The sequence below is a fragment of the Larus michahellis genome, chromosome 7, assembly GCF_964199755.1.
Source record: "Larus michahellis chromosome 7, bLarMic1.1, whole genome shotgun sequence".
NCBI lineage: Eukaryota > Metazoa > Chordata > Aves > Charadriiformes > Laridae > Larus > Larus michahellis.
The window spans coordinates 33,235,755-33,256,676 of record NC_133902.1 but is presented as its reverse complement, the minus strand read 5'-3'; the positions used below and the strand labels follow the sequence as shown (position 1 = coordinate 33,256,676).

The 20,922-nt window shown below is 40.9% G+C and overlaps 1 protein-coding gene across 5 annotated transcripts in view; it reads right to left on the bottom strand.

Annotated features, from left to right (window-relative positions):
- PDE11A (phosphodiesterase 11A) overlaps positions 1–20,922 on the bottom strand; it is a 142,604-nt gene that overhangs the window by 31,578 nt on the left and 90,104 nt on the right. For all 5 annotated transcript variants that reach the window (XR_012588385.1, XM_074595209.1, XM_074595210.1 and 2 more), the window contains 4 exons: positions 10,591–10,737; positions 10,378–10,485; positions 5,080–5,189; positions 1,977–2,067 (listed from right to left, as the gene is read on the bottom strand). Coding sequence is in view for 4 of the 5 variants with exons in the window: in XM_074595209.1 (XP_074451310.1) it covers positions 1,977–2,067; positions 5,080–5,189; positions 10,378–10,485; positions 10,591–10,737 (456 nt within the window). In the remaining variant the exon portion in view is untranslated. The remainder of the gene's footprint in view (positions 1–1,976; positions 2,068–5,079; positions 5,190–10,377; positions 10,486–10,590; positions 10,738–20,922) is intronic.

Below are 20,922 nucleotides of genomic sequence, written 5' to 3'. Positions count from 1 at the left end.
CTAAAAAAATAACTTGCCATGCATAAAAGATGGTCTTCTCTGTGACAATGAAATGGTTATTTCTTTCCAGCTGAATACTGAGAAGGATTTGAGAATCTAAAGCTTATATATGAAGAACAATTTTAAAACCAAAGTACTTAGAAGAAAATAAAGCAAAATATATCAGTAAAATAGCAGCTCTTGCAACAGGGATTATTTACCAAGTTGTCTGTTATTCTATAATATCTGTTGCCTTTCTGACCTATTTCATGGTGCATAAAACTGTGCCACTACAAAGCTGAAGATCGCTTATACCAAGGTTAGCATGTCAAGAGTAAAGGATACATCGCTCCTTTGTCCAACTTGGTAAAAAATCTAAAGAAATAATACAATATACTATGTTTAATTCTAGATAGCAAAGACAGACTAGAATATCAACATTAGTAGAGAGGATATAATCTCATTTCAGCTTATTTGAGAGATGAAACCAACTGCTCAGCTGCTGAAAGTTGGTGTATCTTTAAGTTGGAGGATCCAAATCTGCATTTACTCCAAACTAAGGGGCGTTATGTGCCATTAGCAAACAGTATCTATTGGATAAAAATCCCGTAAGATTAATTTTCTGGTCTACAATTGGGGACCTGGAGAAGAAGCTGCCTGAGTGATCAAAGAGGAGGACTTGCATTTCAAGTGGTATTTTATATGTCTGAAAGAAGCTGGAGTAGATTCCAAAGAAAAAAGTATTTTTTTCATAAATTTCTTGATTCTTAAGATGGAAAAGATAAAGAAAAGCATACAGACTGACATGATTGTCCATGCCTTGAGCCTATCTTCAGAGAGACATTCAGTTATGATGAAGATTTCAGGAACTAGAGAAATCACTGTTTCCCAGGAAAGCTCATTCCAGAGGCTGAACGTTCCAGAGTTTAGAAAAAAAAAAACAACCAAAAACCCAAAACTCCCTTCCTTTTTTCCTATTCTGAACCAGTCTAACTTTCAAATGCTGCTTTTTCATATACCTTTTTCCTTGGTAATACAAGGAGCCATTTAATTCCTAGTATCACCTTGTAGATAAGGTAGGCTAAGCAGGTTGAGATGTTTAAATCTCATGCTGGTGCTCTCCTTTCCTATGTCTACTTTTTTAATATAACATCCAGAAACTGAAGAGTAAAGCCACAGTCCCATGACTAATCTCTGTTGCGCTGCACACAGAATTAAAGCCATCACCCTGTTCCCATTTGTCTGGGATCACGGGACATTCCTGGATGCTCTTCAAAAGTTACTGCAGATCAACATATGGTCTCCAATTGTGCTGCATGAACATAATTTTTGGTTTTATATATACTGAATGCATTTTGTAACAACCTATCTATGTAAATTAAGCAAATACATCCATTGTTTTGTAAGGATTGCGTGTCCATCCTCCTACTTTTCTCACTGACTACATGCTGCATACTGTTGCACATCAGATATTCTAGGCAAGAACTATGTCTTTAAATGTATCTGCAAAGCAGCTAGTGTACTCTGGACAGCACGATATTACTGATATATTTTTTTTTTAAATAATTTTAAAAAATTATGGAAAACCATAATAAAAATACTGTTTACTGTTTAATGCTGAAAGACTGTCAAAGAAATTAAACTGGTCCAGTAAAGTATGACTGTGATACTCTGAATGCAACACCTGTGGGGAAAGGTAAGAGCTTGTTTCTACCTATAAACCACCGAGCAGGATATATGTAAGACGACTGAGAAAAGCTGACAATATGATTAGGATATGTTCTGCTTGCCCTTAGCTGATTGAGACAAATATAATCTCTGGGCTCTATGATCAGCATTTGTAGTTGTTTAATTTTGTGCTAGTTGTGACCTTTGTGGTAACCAATAAATAATTCCCCAAGGAGAGGGCATTAAGAAGGTACTGTGCGTGGTATTTCCTTTCTCCAGCTGAAACTGCCCAACAGTTTACAGTGAGATTAATAGTAATGCTTTTGTACCTCACTTTGGAGAATCATGACAGCATGATTGAAATGGTGGTGCTCCAAGGTAGCAGAGGTGCCGTAGAGCTGAGCTAAGGCTGATCCACTCCTGAAACAGAACACAGGGAGTCAACAAATACCTCTCGTCTGCTTACGCAGCAAGTTTCAGAGACAATTTAGTAACGAAAGCATGTAGCTGCGCTCTCCCTCTCCATTTCAGCAACCACACTTCAGGTATCTGACAAGATCAAAATGCAAATTTATAGCCCGATACAAGGCATTTATGTTCCAGACCTTGCTAAATATCATCAGCTGACTAAAGATTTTCCTGGAACCATGTGAAATTTTGTAACGCAACTTTTAAAGTGCCTCAGTGATGCAACAGCACAGGCGCACCACTGTGCAGTCAAGACAAACAGTAACATCCTTGAGCTGGGTCCAGCTGTTCTGTTACTACTTTTTGTTTTTAATTCTTAATAGATATAACCACAATGGCTTACAATGGGTGCTTACAAACTCGTAAAAAACAAAAACAAAAAACCCCCCACAAATCCACAACAACAAAAACCCAACTGCAAACACAGTGAGGTTCTGTCTGTCTGTAAAACAATGCACTTAAAATACTAAGGTAAACAAAAAAAACACAGGTGAGAGCAGTGAATGTAAAAGTAAAGTTTAGCATTTCTCTAGAATGTATTTTCTCATCACGCTTACTGTCAAAAAAAAAATTATCTTCAAACTGCACAGAGCAGGTGGGTTTTCTAAGTTTAAAGAACAAAAATCTGCGGAACACAATTATAAAATTGTGACTTGTTGGGAGGTGCAGAGAACGGGACTGGATTGTCAGAACAGTTACTGTTCACCATTACTTCACTTCTGGGACCCAGTCTAAAGTGACAAGAAGGGTTTTCTTTCCAAAGAAATGAGAATTAGAGATTAGGCTAGAGACAAAGAGTCTCCTAGGAGCGTATACTATAAAACTGCGCCATACCATTATCTAATTATCAGAAGCAGCTATATTAGAGAGAAGGATGTCCAGGAAACATCATCCCTAGAGAACGTGGTGTTGAGATATATAACAGAGCCATTTCAGACAACTGTGATACTGCCTCCATCATATACCTCTTGAACTTTCATCACACAGAAAAGCAGTATTGAATGTTGAAGATAAAATAGGAAAATGTGATGCTTAAGTTTATAAGTCAGGTTAGAGGAATAAATCATAGCTGCTGTTATGAAAACTACAGCTTCTGTTTTCAGGGATGTTTTATACACGTGTGGTAATGCTTGTCTTTTGTTAAATGTCTTCAGCAATTTCTTTATGGGGTCGTAAAATGGTAGCCTCCTCTTTGTGCTCCGTTGTCAAACAACAAGTATAAGTGATGGCAGCCTAATGCTGAAAGCACTACCTTTAGCTCAGCCATCCCTCCACACACGAGATACTGTCGTGTAACGTTATGCTGGAGAAGCCGTTAACTTAATCAGAGTCAGGATGTAAATCTTAGGTCTCGTTTTTGTAAATTAGGAAGATAAACGTCAACCAGCTGAGCTTCCTTCTCATTTGTCTCCTCCTTTTTGATTCTCTTCAAGACTCAGCTGCAAAAAGGCACCTAGCAGTGCTTGGTAACCTTTGCACCATGAGCTCTGTCTTTCGAGCACTGCAATTGATTTTCCTTGCTATGGTGATTGAAAATCCAGACAGTGTCATTGTTTCATTGAGACTGTACAGCAACTCCAATAGCTCAGGAAATGGCAGCTTAGCGAACATCAGAAACATCAGTTTGAGTGATGTTCACCGAGGCAACTCACCCTTAGAAATGCAGCAGCCCGTGCATACACACACTACAGCGCAGTATTTCTGCACAAGGTAGGACAAAATAGGATAATACAACATCACCCTGGCTTTCAAATATCTTTGGGTAACCATCTAACCACTTCCCTGTCACGCTGGAGGATTAGCAGTAATGCAGAACAGACAAAGCTGCAAATGCATGCTGGGACCTGCAGGACAAAGAGAGCCTCACTGTCTCATATTCTGGCTGTAGAGGACCTGGGGAGTTGAGAAAACAGCACAGGATTTGGAGGAGTCTCTGTGTCTGACAGCTTTATTTCACAGCTTGGCCAGGATGTTGTCAGGGACATTTCGCGTTGTCTCCCCCTGTTCTCAGTTTGACCTTGGTCAAGGGAGTTCCTTTACCATTACAGTAAGAAGAAATACCCTCAAACCTTCCACAAACCTGCTTTTACCTTAGTGTGTCTGAGGCAGCAGCCCAGATAGTAAAAATATACGCAATTCAGGCCTGCCGAATCAGGTCCTAAGCACTTTAAATAGAATAAAATTCAATTTTAGAATTGAAAACGGTCTGGAGAGCAAGCTTTCACATAGGTGGTGTAAGAATCTGCCTTCGCGATCCAGTTTGGTGTTTTGGTGGGTACTGACCGTTGCCAGCCCAGCCCTGCCCACTGCAGCCTGTCTCCGAATGGGCTCTGTGTGCTCTGGCGCATGGGGCAGGTCAGGGAGGAAGCATTTCTAAGGCCAGGGACCGTGTGTGCTCCACAACTGACGGGTATGTGGGGAGGCAACTACTCCAGCCACCCGCTGCATCAGAGCTCCAGCATGATGCCAATGGTTTCATACTTCATAAGATAGGAATTACTTTATGTATGCTTGCCTACACTGGTGTGAAAGCTTTTGCAAAACCATGATTTCAGTTTTACCTATTTTCTTTTCTTAATAGCTGAACAAGGTTTTGCTTAACGTCATGTATTCCAGCCAGCAAGAACAATCCAGATAGACAGTTTCAGTGTTTCCTGGGTTGAATACCAGAATCAGTAATACCTGAGTCTGAAAAGAACATCAAGTTTTGGCACCACGTTTCAGTATGCAGTGTCAGTTCACCAGGGGTAACCCAATCAACAGCCTGATACAAAGGACAAGCCAGCAATTACCCAAAAGAACAGAGAATGATAAAGATGGATAGTCCCTCACTAAAAACAAGAATAAGAATGCTTGGCCTTGGCCTAGGAGGCCTGAAATTAATGCTTCATTCTTTTTCCTGCTCACCTTTTGCTCTTCTGTGGAAGAAAAACAAATTAAAGTAATAAGAATTAGAAGACTTACTTGGCTTGGAAGGCATTGTTGGTTCCCCTGTGGTCAAGGTCATGACATAAACATCCCACAATCAAAGCTAAAATTTCAATTTCAGTCAGAATCTCCTGAAATCCTGCAGTCTGAGAGCAGAAAAAAAATAGCAGCTGTAAGTATCAGTAGCAAAAGGGATAAGTAATGTTAGTCCATCGAGCAACAGTCAACTTTGTTTTGATACCATGAACGTTTCAGTAAGGAGAAGATAAATGCTTTATTGTCATATTATATTCCCTGCTGTATGTTACATGGTTAGCAGAATAGATAACGTCCTTGGAGTGATCTGTTATTATCTCTCTGTTGCATTTCCAGCCTGCCATTTCTCCACTACCCATAAGGCACTGAAGGCAAAAAGAGCTGAAAAACAAACACCAATAACTACACACTAAGACAGGAACTGGAATTACATATCAGAGAAATACAAAACAAAATTGATTCCATTTTGAAATTATTGTTCAGAGAAGTACTTAGACAGATTTCTTCAATCCTGAGGTGACCATCTTAGTCAATCCCCGCTGACAAGAGACAGCCAAGATGTTAGATCAAAAGACCTAGGAAAGAAGCCAGCTAAAATACACTCTATGGAACTGTTAGGAACTATGAAGAGATTTGTTATCTGGGACACGTGAAACGAAGCGGCATCATTTAAAGGAAATGTCTCAAATGGCATATTTCTGCTGTGGATATCCACTTAAATTTGGGAGAGAATTTTGAAAACTGATGTATTGAAATTCCGCATGAGCAGCTCAGACCAGGTATACCTATGTGAATGAACGAGCTGATCCTAGAAACGTTTTTTTTTTTTGCCAGAGCACTTCTCCTCAGGGATACTTGCCATAGCAGTTTTCCTGCCTGAACTGCCTCATGTCAAAAAATAAATACTACTGTTACTGCTGACCTCAAGCATCCCGAACAGATCCTGTCTGGACTGGTGCTGGAGCCTGCGTGGGATGCCACCTCTCTGGTGCCGCGCATCTTACCCATGGGAGAAACAACCTGGGTCTTCAACTCTTCAGAAGCATAAGGGCATATCGCCTGCAAAAATGGCTGGCTGAGCTGGAAAATCCTAACGCTTGTCCCTCCACAGTGCCAGCCTCCAACAACGCTCCTCAATTAGCCACACAATCTACTTAGTATGAAAGGAGATTATTTAAAAGGAATATAAAATATATTTACATTGGAGGACCAAACCAAGGCTGAACACTAACAGTGTGTAAGAAATTCTGAATTCCATTGATTTTCAACAGGCCATAATTTCACGCACCAGCAAGAAGAGGATTAAGTGATACAAAGACTGAATATCTGTGGGACTTGATGTTCTTACCTGGTAGGAACTTACAGCCCGCTCAGAAATGCCAGTCAATTGCTGCAATACCACGTCAAAGCTTTGCTATTCACCCTGAAGACTGCAAATTCTACTTAAATAAATGCACGTTCAAATCCAAATAGCCTCTGTTTTCACAGTCTGAAACGTGGCTGCAGTTAATTTTTAGGCAGCACAGGGAGCCAAGCTCCCCAGGGTGCTCTGGAATGCATTTCAGTGGGAACTGAGGAAGCACAGGACTTGATACAAAAGCTTTATAATTGAGCTCGAAGTTTACATATCAGAAAAGATGATCAAACATGAGGAAAAAAGATTGCTTTTGCATAGAATCCACTGGTGCACAGAGTAACTTGGATATTATGAAAGAAATTCTCCTGAATTCTAGTGGCATTGCTTTTTTTTAATTTCAGTAACAGCTACCCAGGCAGAGGAAATTCTCTAAAAAACAGTGTTTTCTCTTTTTATTTTTTAAACGTTCTTATAAGAAAAAAAAAGGGATTAAAAATAGGTTTGTAACTGACAACATGACACGTGTCAAGTTTCAATCTAGAGCAAATGTTCATGTCTAAGTTAAAACAACTTAAAATAGAAGTTTTATAATATAAAATTGATGCTGTAGTAAATATTCTTTAGCATAACACAAGCTTTGATTAAACTCAAGGATTCAACCTGTATTGCAAATGCAGGAAAGCTGATTAAGGAATTTATTAACAGTAGCAGTATCTCAAAAATAAATGCAACATTTCATTTAATCAAAAGTCTTGTCATTGAATATACGAGAAATATAGCGTATTTCACTCAATAAAAACCATTTCATTTAAAACAATGTTACGGTAAGGGCATATCTGCTTTGAACATAACGCAACAAAATAGAGGATTACATTTCCCCATTTTTTTAATTTACACAGAGAGAAAAAATACATGGCTATAGACGACGGTGCAGTAAAATTTATTTTCACCAGAAAAGGAATGACCCATAACTCATGAGTGGCAGAGTCTCCAGTGAATTATGGAGGTCATTCTTTCATGTGAGGAAATGAATTGCATTCATTATACCTTGTCCCACGTTTCTATGTTTCGTTATTAGCACACCAGATGGGATTTTAATTTTGTATTGCTTACTTGTTCATTTTTACTTTTTGAAATTAGTATCAATGTGAACTGTGTTAAGCAAAAGCATTGATAATGAAGCCTGGGCTTGATCCTGCTCTCGTGTGATGTCCCTAGCTCGCAGGAGCAGTCTTGCTTCAGTGCTTGTCTTTGGAATATTTGGGTAAGTCTGAAATACAGAAGTGTGGCTCGCAGGACTGGGCTTGTAACTGTTCAGTGTCTAACCAGAGAGGGAAAACACACAGATATACAGGAACATACCTTAGATATGCAGAAGGCTGACCCAGGAGTGAAACAACTGGTTTAAGCTTTTTTGGATTTCTGTTGTTTGGCTTGTTCAACCCAGCTGAATTTTCCTTCTGCGTTCAGTGGGAGCATGGTTGGGCCATTAGCGGCTACCGCGTTACAAATTAGACATTCCTATCTGAAGACACCCCAAAACAGACCTCTTGGTTTATATTTGTGGTGCCGTCAATACTGCTGACAGTCACGGAGAAACCAGGAATAAGGTGCAATAACTGCACAAAGCAGTGCCACCTTGACCATGAGAGCCCCTCTCTGGTGGTCAAAGAATCTTCCCCTTTTTGCAAGTGAAAAACAAGGCACATACTAACCCCGATGGTTCCCCCAAGACAAATGCAGTAAGAGCAAGCCTTGTGCTATAGTCTATTGAGCCTCTATTTTGTGTTTTTTTTCCACAACATCAGTCTTTGTATCTCTGGAAGGGAGAGCAGCCCAAGCGGATCAAACACACTGGACTTACTCTGTTCTCAGCCAGAACCACAGCCAAGCAGGGTGGGATGCGGACCGAGTCCAATGCCGTGGGCACACGCATCCAGCCCTGCACGTGGAATTGCTCACTTGGTTTATCACGAGGGGTGTGGGCAGCGAAATGAGCCTGGCTTGAATATTCCAGATGCCCTCCCTCCCACAGACAGTTGCATCCCTGTGCTGTCTGCTAAAAGGATCCTGAAATTTTGCTTTGAGAGCCACGGTCAAAGCAGTTTATGGTTGAGGCCTCGCAGGCTTGCTGCTGGCTGTGGAAGCAGCAGGGATCTGCTTTCTCCCTGCTGGCTGCCAATGCAGCCACCGCTAGCTGAGATGGAGATGCCTGGTGGGAGAGAGTGTTTCCCACCGAAAGAAGAGCCTGCCGAAAATCCGGCCTCGGAGCTCCACCTAGAGGTCCTCAGGGTGAGGTTTGAGGGCTCCTCACGCCCTGGCAGCGTTTGGCAGAAATTATTGTAATTCCCAGCTGAACGGCGCTGCCTGGCTTTGCCCTTACTCCTCAGAGTAAAAAGCTTTTCATTTTTCTATAACTGAAAAAAAAAAAAAAAGGCATGTCAAATTTACAAAACTTCAAAAACGGCCAATGCCCACACATTACCACAAGATTTCATTAGAGTTCATCAGGAAGTGCCCGCTGAAATAATGTTAATTCTGCTCAGCTGATCAGCTTCACGCCCAGGAGAAGAGGTGACCTTTCTCTCTTGCTGAATGTCTCCATTTCCTTTGTCTCACGGTGTACAGTGCAGCTTTGCTACGCCTCCGTACTTGCTCACAGAAACAAACCCACATAGCTGGGATGGACCTAGCACTAGACCAACATCCACCTGCTGGAGGATGTCATACTTTTTTTTTTGCCCCTGACACAAAGTTCTGCCACAGAGACGATGCCAAACGGAGGAGGAGATCTGGAAACCCATGCACGAGACAGCTGTGCCCTGTGAGCAGGAAACAGGCCACCGACTGTCACAAGTCCATGTAACACGGCGCTGACCTGTGCGGCGAATGGCACAGGCTGCGGGGTCTCCACCTCTGCACACAGGCTCCAGATGTCAACGACACCACAGAGACCGGCCAGTGACGAGAACATTCAGTGATTAAAAATCAGGGAACAAGCACATGTTATCCCAGATAAATAAGTACTTGCACAAATGCTATTAATATGACCACTTTAAGGTTCACAATAGATGATTACTCTGGCTATTAAAACCAAACATGAAATAAAAATGGAAAAATCTGAATTCTTAGTTTTATCTGGAGATAAGGCAAACCCAAAATGTAAAGTATAGCGGAAAGTTTTGTGTGCACACAGACATGTTGGTTCTCTTTTGCCATATTAACCAGAATGCTAAACATCCAGGACCACCAAGCTTTTTGTTGATACAAGAATGAACTACCCAAGCATGGCTTATCTCACGCAGGAAGGCTGCTGTGGGGTAGGGAGAGAGAACGCGCAAGAGCAGTGCTACTTCCAACAGAACTTACTTGTATGCTGAGAGGAGTTACTGGTACTGATGGAGATACAGGTTACTGAAACCCAGAAGGTGTTGCAGTGTCCAAGGAGACACAAGATTCACTTAGATCACTATGTTGGAAGATAATCTTAAAATGTTTTAAGGCAACACCTTCTACAGCTATTTAGATGAAGCTGCATAAGAAGGTAATAAATATCAACTTAATAAATACTTCTGGGATTCTAATCTTTCTTGGTTTTGTACTTCTCAATTTAAGAGTTTGAAATAAATGTCAAATCAAAGAGTTCCAAAAGAAAAACATTTTTTTTAAGATCAAGAACTATAATAACAAGCTCACTCCAAGACTGCCATCTGTTTTCAGTCACTTTAATGTGCCTGTGATATCGCTGTCACTAACACACTATAAGGTTTTGCCAAATACGTGCCGCCTTAAGTCGAATAACCTAATTCTATTTGCATTTCTATTGGAAATGAATATCATAATAACTAGAAAAGAAATCAAATGTTGGAAAATGTTTAGACGTGTGAGGCAACGTGGCAGTAAAAGCTCTTACGGGATTGTGTCTGTAGCTGGATACTTACAGTTAACATGGCAAACATTAGCTGGCAGACATTGAAAGCATGCCTCCAGTTGTGATACAAAACCATTCGATAATTCTTCCGAACCGTCAAAAGCCACCTACACAGCGTCTGAAAAGAAAAGTACAAATTGTATCAGGGCTACTAAACGTGTACAAACGGACAGAGTAGTGCCAAGACAAAAGCAGCAGATCTCTCTGCAGTGCAGATGGTTACCTCATAGTCAATTTTAAATTTCTGAACCATTCCAAGTTCCATGAACATCCGCAGGGCTGCAGTAATCATGGCATCCACATCAAGTGAGAAGTCATCAAAATGGATATCGTCAATGCCAAGCTCTGACACCAGAGGGATGTTTGCTGCCTGAAAATGCCAAAGGGAAAGGGAAACTTCTGATTTGAAACTTGGGTCTTTTTTCCTGTGTCAGTCTTACAAGAAACCATCCATACATCAGTTCTGTCCTGCCAATACACCCCACTGCTTGATTTGAATGCCAAGCAATAAAAGTCTTCATCTGAGAACTACGAACATGTCAAGCAAACAGAGCGGGGAAACAGTGGGAAGAAGAACGTGGTACGAGTGGGAAATATGCTCACCATCCCAACTGGAGCCCGTATACAGCATTTAGACTGAGAGACTTGACCACTTTACAGCTACTGCAGTAACACAATATATTCCAATGCAAATTACAGTGCTGTAACGTATGAAACATCTGGACAGCCAGCAGCTGGGAATTTTAATTGCTACCATTCAGAAATGCAAAGTAAATATACTGCTCTGCAGAATTTCTTCATCCAAACGCCTTTACATTCATAAGCATACAAGTGCCCTTTGCTTTACACTGTTCACTACACATTCATAGAACCAAAAAAAAAGTAATACAAGCAACGTCTGGCAGAAGTAATTTTCAAAGTAAAATAAAAATAATTTTCAACACGCTGATGCTGTCGTAAGTCAATAAACAACAGCAAAAGCCTAACATTTTGCTTTGTCCATGTAACAGAAGACTTCTGTTCTGTTTGTATGAGAAGAATGGATTTTTTCACGCACAGAAATCCATAGGAGTGAGTGTGCAGGACTGGCTGATGCATACAGTGGCGCACACAGATGTGTTGTGGCTGGGCCAGTGGCAGCACCTGCGGGAGGCAGGCAGAGGTGCTGACAACCCTCCCTGGCTTGTTTGCCCTTCCTTATGCCCCTTCGGACTTGCCACTCATCTCCCTGGAGAGGGCAGGTGGAGGAGGCTGCATTTGCTGAAGGAGCATCTGTTCCGTGTCCTCTGCAGTGAGAAGGCGATGGGTCAGGCAGAAACCTCGCGAAGGGGCTGGATCCAGCCCACAGGCCATGAGCTGGACCATGCTGAATTAGTTAAAATCGTGTGGACTCAGCTGGTGTGGCACATCCAGCTACTCACTTGCACAAAATACCAATTTGTTCATGCAGCTGTAAGTTCACCTTCACAGTTACAGCTTCTATGTGACCATCTCACAATTTCCTCTTTGAAAACTTGTGTTTTGAAACATTGCACCCTAACTACAAGTTACTGACATGTAAAAAGCTTCTTCTAGCCAAAGGGAAAGTGCCACCACAATAATTACTTTATGCAGAGGTTAAGGTGGTTTAGCTGTACCACGTAGGAGAAGATGGTGCAAACCTGCCATAAGATAGTACTAACATTGCAATGTTAACTTATTTGATAGCTAGAAGGAAAGTCTTTTCAGTTCAGCACCCAGTAAAGCATGCCAGTACCACAAAAAAGTCATGGCATTACACCAGCGAGGTTAACCGACATAGAAAATACAACAAACCCATCAACTCAGATGTCATCCCAGGACTCAGCTGAAGCAGCTCTGGAGCATGCAGGCAGAGATGTAAGCTCTGTTAACTGCATACTTGCTTTGTCTGCTAGTGTACTTACCCAGGTTGAATCAATTCAGCGTCTTCTTTTGAATAATTATTGAAACATTTGAAATACTTCTGGATGATACCAACAGGAGTTACACCTTAACACCCTGTAAGATCTGGATGAAAAGCTACGTATTCTGAGGTAAAGAAAGAAAGAAAATACAGGGAGATGCGAAACAGGAACGCTCGCCCACAGACTGTGTTGTCCAAACCTCCAGCTGTCTTACAAAAATTGTGACTTTTTTATCATTCAGTTATTCTTCAGAGCTTTGGGGGATACTCGAGATGCATACTAATGTTTAGTCTATGAATACACTCATTGCAGTAAACGCACTCTCTATAAAATGTCTCTGAGGGAAGAAATACATTTGTCCATCTTACTCGTTTGTTCCTTAGAGAGAAGTTTAAATGGCAAAGATGCTGAAACAGAAGCAGTTTGATTGTAAGTAGATCTACTTGAAATTGTTTCATCAAAACTATTCTTTACAAACCTACTGCTACATTTTCATTAACTTTGAAGTGGGCTCTGATTAAAATTTTCATGGGTTTTGTCCTCTTAAAGGAAAACAGATATTTTCCTTGTTATTTTTTACTGGAAACAAATGCTTTTACCAGCCTGTTACAGTTCAAGGGAGAACAGCTGAAGCAGTTGCTCAACTAAAATGGTTTTTCCTTTTGTCCAACAGTGGAGAAATAACAATATATTCCAAATCTATTACAAACTGAACAACAGGATATTAACAAAGCAAGTCAAAAACAATTTCCTTCCACGTCAGTCTGAAACTTTTAAATATTTATGAGGTTTTACATTCCTAAATTTAACAGGAGTGCCATAATCCAAAATAACTGCTGAATTAATAGCCAGGAGATAACATTTGTATAAAAGAACCATTTGCTTTACAACAGCAATAAAGGAAACAACAGAATTATGAGTGTTGAGACTAATTTGAATAATGTTAAAAAAATGATATGTTGTGGGGCTGCAGCAACATTCTGGCTGCACCTGGCATTGTCTGTCCTCAGCTTCTTATGCTGAGAATGCAGCAGTCCAGGGTTTATAGGAGAGCAGTCATTAAAACTTCATTTTTTTAATTACAAAGATATAAAAAATATTCATAATACAGAATATTAAAACATATCCATCCCTGAAATTCTGCTGCACTGCAGGACAAATTCCAGTGGATTTCTTAAAATAAACAGCAATAACAACACTCTCTTCCAGGAAAACAGAGGGGATAAAAGTACCATGACAATAAGAGGAAGGGGCAGGCAATTAAAATTCAAGTTACAGTGAAATTATTTTTTAAAGCACCCCAGTGATTTAGAATCACTTAAAAGGCTTGCTTCCTTTTGAACGTTTTGAAGTTCAATTTCCCCTTTCTAAAAGCAATTAAGAACATTATACTCTGAAGTCTTTTCACCCTGCAGATCAAGCAATTTCAACGCTCTTCATCCTTGAGAAAAATTCACATGACTCTTCTGTGAGCTTATGGTAAATTAAAGCCGGACATGCCTCCTCTGGTCATATCTCCATACCCCTTGTTACTAAAACAAAAATTTGTCTTGAAAGGAACCACAAACACAAGTTGGGCTTAACACATGGAAGGCAACTGGTCTTGCCTAATAAAGTACGAACAGCACTTACCAGACTGGGAAACTATCACCATTTGTCAGCAGCTTGAAAAAGAGGACGTCATGGCCCGGAATGAGCGTAAAGACAAGGTCTGTGGCTACCCCGTACTCAGGCGTGCATGGGATGGGGTGGGATGGATCGAGGAAGGAGGAGAAGCACCTTTGTACTTAATTCAGGATTGGAGACAGATTCTCCTTTCCTCGTTACTCTCATGTAAATTCCTTCACCGCCTGCTTGGTCTACATGAACAGTTGGGAAACGAGTGACTGGTTGAGCATCACCTTACCTCAGCCATCGCCAAAGGGCCATACTTCCAAATACACGCAACACCAAAGTGGCTTCTACCAACAATAAACTCCCAATTCTGGCCACTGTAAATGACAGCCCATGGGAATAGAAAAATAACGTTTCTGGTTCAGTATTAATGAGTCTTTGGGCTGCTGTGGATGAACAAAACCTAAGAAGGAAAACTTTAGGAAACTAAAGAGTCAAAGTTTTAGGGAAACTTTGAAAAGCTAAATACTTGAAATAAAAGCTACTATTTGATGCTTACACCTTAGTGCTGCTGGAGACAACTATTTTACAGTTTTCGAAGTATATATAAAACATAAGCTTTATAAAATGGTTTCTTCATATTGTTAGTGTGTAACTAGATAAGAATAAAGTTAAGCATTCATACTTCTTTTTTCTTCTGGGCAGTATGTGATCCTGTGTAAATGTGTATCAGAAAAATGCAGCATAATATGCACACACATATACACAGAGCATTTTATGATATTTTTACTGTAAGGGCTGAACGAAGCGATCACAATTAATCAACACCAGGAAAAAGGGGAGACTTCTGCTGCTCTCATTGAGCATATTTCCTGAATGAGAAAGAGGTTTTACATTCAGCTTGGTTAATGTTATTGCAAATTGCTTTCCTTTTAATCCTACTTTCAGTTTCCATCATATACCACACTAGTACCTTTATAACAGCCAATACTGCTATTGAGAAAACGTATGCAAAGCATAGTGTTAAATGCCCTCTTACAAATTAACTTTAAATCAGTTTATAGTTATAAATAGTACGAGAATGATCCCTTGGAGATGGGTGAAAGGGGGCAAGCTTCCTGTCCTGAATAACTTCTAGGTCTGACAGCTGCTATAAGCTCATGATAGGTGTCTTGCTGTTTTAGGATCTGGAAACACATTACCGGTAATTCCAAACAGGGAAGAAACTTTATAGATTTCCCTAACGATTCACACAGTTTTACAAACCAAACTTCCTGCATGAGCTGGAAGTCTAGTTTTCAGTATGTGAAAGCTATACTAAGCTTAAGCCTTCTCATTCCAGTTAGTCAGATGCGCTGCCAGTGGAGACCAGCAGACGAGTCACATGCTGCCAGCTTAAAAAATGATCAGAGGGAGAAAACTCCTTATGTAGGGAAAAAACGTATCGTGTCAGGAACAAATATGAAAGAGCAATTTGGATATTTAATATTCTCCTATAGCAGAATTTAGTTAAGAGACAGTCTGGGTCAGTGGTGGAGAGAGGGCAATTTCAAGGTGGTAATTACTTTTTGTCTCATCTTGCCATAATCCTCTCATTCCATCCATATGCCCTGCAAGGAGGCACAGGCTGATAGGCATCTTAAGGAGTTTCTTGAACAGAAGATACCTACAGCTCAAGGGTCTGATTGTAATAACTTGATCCAGCATTACAAATTATATGAAAACACAGGTTTTGATCCCATTTGATACCAAGAACGCGGGACTATAGAGCGTTGACAGAGCATCATTCCACAGAGCAACAGGGAAGGCTTACTAAATGGTTTTGCACTAACTTTTCTAATAGCATATTTTTTACAATCTTATATATCCGTATTTGACAAAGTGATAAAATCAGACGTAAGGAAATGGGTGAGTTCTTCAGAAAGCATTCTTTTGCCTTGTAGAACATTCACTACCATGGAAGCAGTCCAGCTAAGCATAGAAAACACTGGACTGAAATCCTACATTGCTGTGTCAGCTTAAACTCTCTGTACTTCAGTTTTACTACCTGTGTGGATAAGACATCACTGCTTATTACGTGTGGAAAGCATTTTGAAATCTACCGATAAGTATATTAGTATGGCTTTAATTAAAAAACCAGCACAATCTGCCATTTGGTATGCTCAGCTTCTTTCCCATGCCATATCAGAACTGTTCTGTAACAATAACTTCCACTACTGAATACGGTCAACTTTTTATACAGCCCTATGGACAATGACACGCGGAATGGTTAGCAAGGTTTCCTAATCAGAAAATACTGCCGGACTGGTAGAGAAAAATAAAAAGAAAATTGAATACATACAAGACATATAAAGATATCCCATGAAATACATATCCCAATGTAACAAAAGAATGGCAAAACAATACCGTATTCCTCTTAACTCCCAGGGGCACTGTTTGAGTCAGGAGTCCATGTACGATTTGAACAGCAGGTCAGGATCTGATCTCATTTATACTCTGTAGTGAAACTGGAGCTTCAGACAACGTGACATACGCAAAAAAATAAGACCACCCTTTCAAGTATCTCTTCACCTAGAATCTCTCTCAGAAGATTACAAACTGAAAAACCTTAAAGGCTGATCATCAAAACCCACACAGAAAGCATCAAAGTGAAGAATATTTAAATGCGAAGCCTTTGTTATCTCTCACTTAATCTTCTATCAAGCCGTACTAGAAACAGTATTTTCTGATGGTGAAGGTTTTTATCTGTAAAGGGTTCTTTTCACATATAAAGGCCTCTAAAATACTTGCTTGTATTTATAGCTGGAAGCGTCTTTTAAAATGCATCTTTATAGTCAGTTATTAGCGGTAGTGGACAAATTTTGCACTTCGTAGCCATGGAAGACCAAAGCCTGTTATGTTCTAGTCTGACACATTTCTCACTCTCTACAAAGAGGAAAGAATCAAATGTTTCAGCTCAGGGATGTTTTAATGCCCAGAGCAACCCGGCCTTTAAAGGCCTCCATCTGTTACTGCAGACTAGGGATGGTGTCTCTCTGCCCTTCACAATGCTGAGTTAGCACCTCTTTTCCAATGACCAACCGCAGCAGAAGCAGGACAGCGACATTTAAAGAGAATTTTATAATACTTACAGTAAAGGAGAGGGGGTGTGGAAGAGCCTTAAAGCGTGCATGTGTATTTTCCTCTGGATTTTGATTCTAATGATTTTTTAATGCGATTGCCACAGTAGCGTTGCTGCTGCCTTCGAGAGTGAGATTGCCCAGAATCACACAATCATTTGGGTTGGAAAGGAGCTCTTAAGACCAGCCAGCCCAATGCCACTCCTCAAGGGGGGGTCCAAAAACCCCCAACTTTATTTGCCCTTCAACAACTTTCACCAAATTCCAATTTTCTGAATGAGGTCGCTGTATGAATGGATACTCAAATAACAAAAACTGGAGACTGGAATAAGGTAGGAGTGGGGCTTTGGACTCATCTGAATGCAGTTGGATGAAACATGAGATAAGGAGACCTCATGCTGCCATATAAACGTGCTTTGCCACCATCACATCTACCAGACTCCCTGTTTCTGTGTGCCAGACTCTGTTAATGTTTTTTCCAACAGCTATTCAGATGTAAAAGACATCAACAGTCCCTGGAACAGAATTTATGTATTTTAAACCTCTTCAGAGTAACCCAGCAGATTAGCAGAGGGTTGCAATTGTGAAATCAAATGCCCAAACTGCCCAAAGTCCCACAGTAGGTGTCTCAGCCCTTTGCTGGAAAAGGTCATTCATTGTTTTAGTCAAAGTTTCACATCTGAGAAAAATGCTGCTCTTGCATCCAGCTTCAATTGCAATCCAGCTTCAAAATCTGCAGCTGAAGCATGTATGCGTGCTGCACACTGCTTCATCCTCAACTGGCAAATTAACAGTGTGACATTTAATTTAGACATGATATGTGGAATGCAGAAAGTTGCATTTAGTCTTGTTTCACAGTTATATTTGGTTTAACCATTTACCAAACGTAACTGCTGCTTAGTATGAATACTGGTATTTGCTTAGTTAAAAGAGAAACTTCATGGCATTCAGAAAGCTAATTATTCCGCTGCTTCTATTAGAACAAGAAAAGTAGCCATTAAGCAATATATCACTATCAAATATAGCATCTAGGATTTTTTTTATTATCATGCACTGTAGGCTTAGGACAAAAATATGGTATTTGCTTTCTGCTTTTGGTATAAAGCTATATGTGCCTGAGGAAAGGATTTGTCTTCTTACAATTCTATTTTTAAAAGGGCAAGGGAAGATCTGTCATTACAGCATTACACATGCTATTTCCAAAGGCAAGCCCAGAATTCTAGCTAAAAAACTGAAAGTATTTAGAATGTTTCTGATCAGTCAATCAATCCTCTCTAAACATGCCACTTTCTGAAATTGGGACCAATTCCATCAAAAGGAATAACAACTTTCAGAAATAAAAACATTACATTTAGAATTTTGTTACAAACCATAATAGAAAAGACACAAAATACATTATTTATGTTGCTAAAAATCAATCCTTGATGTTAAAGTTGTTTCCTAGTACACAGAAACAAAATATATGGCAGCCTATAAAAAGAACAAGAAATTTCTATTTTAAAAGAACAGCAACATAAAATAAAAGCAATTAATGGTCTAAAGCATCTATTATTCTTAAGGCCAAAGTCCATAACCACAGCAGCCTAGGACTGGAGTTTTACAGGGCATGCACATCCGACACAATGATCTCCCAAGGCGCGCAGGGGAGTGTTCACGTCCTTTTGGCTTATGGTGATTAGGAAAAAACCAGTGTGTCACATACTACAGGCTAGCAACTGTCGACTTTTTATGACCATTGGTGCAGATGAGAAACTCATACAAAAGGGTCTATTCAGTCTCCGTCCCAGAATTTTAAACACACACAAGCAGCAAACCTAGGGCAAGTATTTCTCCGTGATACAAAAGTGTCAGGCATGTGGGCTGCCATTTCCCACACCAGCCTTCCTTGGGTCTGGTAGGCAGAGAGTCAGCTTTGTTGCTCCCACGAAGAGCAGAATGGGTAATGCAGACTGACCCACTCCATGCCTATAAATTTAGGAGGGTGTGGGAAGAGGGATACAAGGCGGACTTCTCCACAAGCCTACCTAGGAAGGGGAGGGAAGGCTCTAGCTGCTTTCTTGAAGACTCAGAAGACAAAAAACCTGATTAAGGGTGGAGGAAACAGGGTCACAGACAACACGACGTGAATGCACAGGGAGGAACTGGCTCTTTTAGTGGCAAACAGCCCAAATTGTGCCCTGCAGCTCCCAGTTGGACACATGGTGTGAGAGAGCGCGTGAGAGAGAAAGAAGTGAAGGTGTCAAGAAGAGATGCTAAAAAAAAATTAAAATAAATAAAAAAAGCACAACAATAAAACCTCAAAACCCTCACCAGTGCCACAGTAGCGTATACACTGGTATTACACTATTTTCTATCCCAGTGTACTCCAGAAGCAGTCACTGCACCCAAGCCAATCTGCAGGACCACTGGTGGCGTGCCACCGTGGGGCCGTGATGGTGCTGTGGGAATGCACAGCAATGGCACTGGATAGTGCTCCTGCTGGCCACCAAAATTTTCTTTCTGAGCTCCTGCGACAAATCAGGCTGGCAGTAGAGTGACTGGTGGTGAAAGTTATGCAAATATATGAACAGGTTACAGCTCCACTGGAGGGAAAGTCCTATTTCAGATCTGCTGGACTGACAGCTATAGCTGAATATTGTCAGGTAGACAATAAATAACGTTGAAAACACCTCCAAACTTACAACATACATTTACAGAAGAGCTATAGGGGAAACTTGCAGTGATTATCCTTAAAAGATACTTTATCTTTGTCCTTTTTTCCTTAGTTTTCATCAAGTTCTGATTGCAGGTTTAAAAGAAATCCACCCATCCTATTCTGAATCCATAAATCACTCCCTAGAAGCACTTGGGACTGGCCCAAAAGAGCATCCTCCAAAAAAAACCCAAACAACCAAACCCAAACTAAACCCCATCTTGCTACAGTTTGACAAGCCAAGAGGGTCATCCTGTGTGGGGTTGCTGCAGGGCCCACTGTGAACACAGAGCCCAACTCCTCTCCCTGCCGCAGAATGTACATCCTCCACAGCACCCTTCATCCCACAGAGCACCCCAAGCAAGAAAGCCTGAGCACCCAGCCCACACAGCATCACAGAGCTCTGGTTCAGACACAACTCGCAGCCTAATCACTTTTTCGGAGAACAAATAAAAGGTACAGATTCTGCTCTTTCAACAAAAATAGGCACTTAAATCTTGTGTTTATTTAGCTCTTTACATACTACCTATATCTTACTAGCTTTATAAGTTTTCTTTAAACAAAAGTTGCTTTCATCTATCACTACTTAGGGGTGAAAGGCTACAACACGGCCATAAATAGTTGTTTCTCACCATTCACGAGGTTAATGAAGGCCTTATGATACACATTAACTGACGCCTATGAAAACACACTTATGATATTTGACTGATGTAACTGTTCCTTCTCTCCCAGACACCTTGCATCTGCCAAATTAATGTTCTGAATACAACATCTATATCCTACGCTTCGACAGTGCTGCATCAGCTGCAGGGGTAGGAGTATCAGGGAAGAGATCTGTCTGCGTGACTGTTAGGGACTGAGGATTGTCCTCGCCTGGCACAAAGCTGCGGGGCACAAATACCTCCGCCACCACTGACTCGGAGAGGCAGCACACGTGCAGTGCAGAGAGGTGAGAAATGAGCCAGGCGAGGAGCTGGATACAGGACCCCGCACTGCTGTGCCACACAGCACCCAGCTCACCGAGGTCTTCCCTAGGTGGCCGCCATGCGATGCTGGGGCAGGTGCTGCCCACGGGCCACGTCTTGCCACAACTTGTCGTGGTGTTGCTGTCGTTATGCCACCTAAAACCTTTCCTCCCCACCACCCACAGCAACGGCTCTCCTCCAGGGAAAGTGCAGATAACACAAGTAGATACCTGGAATCTG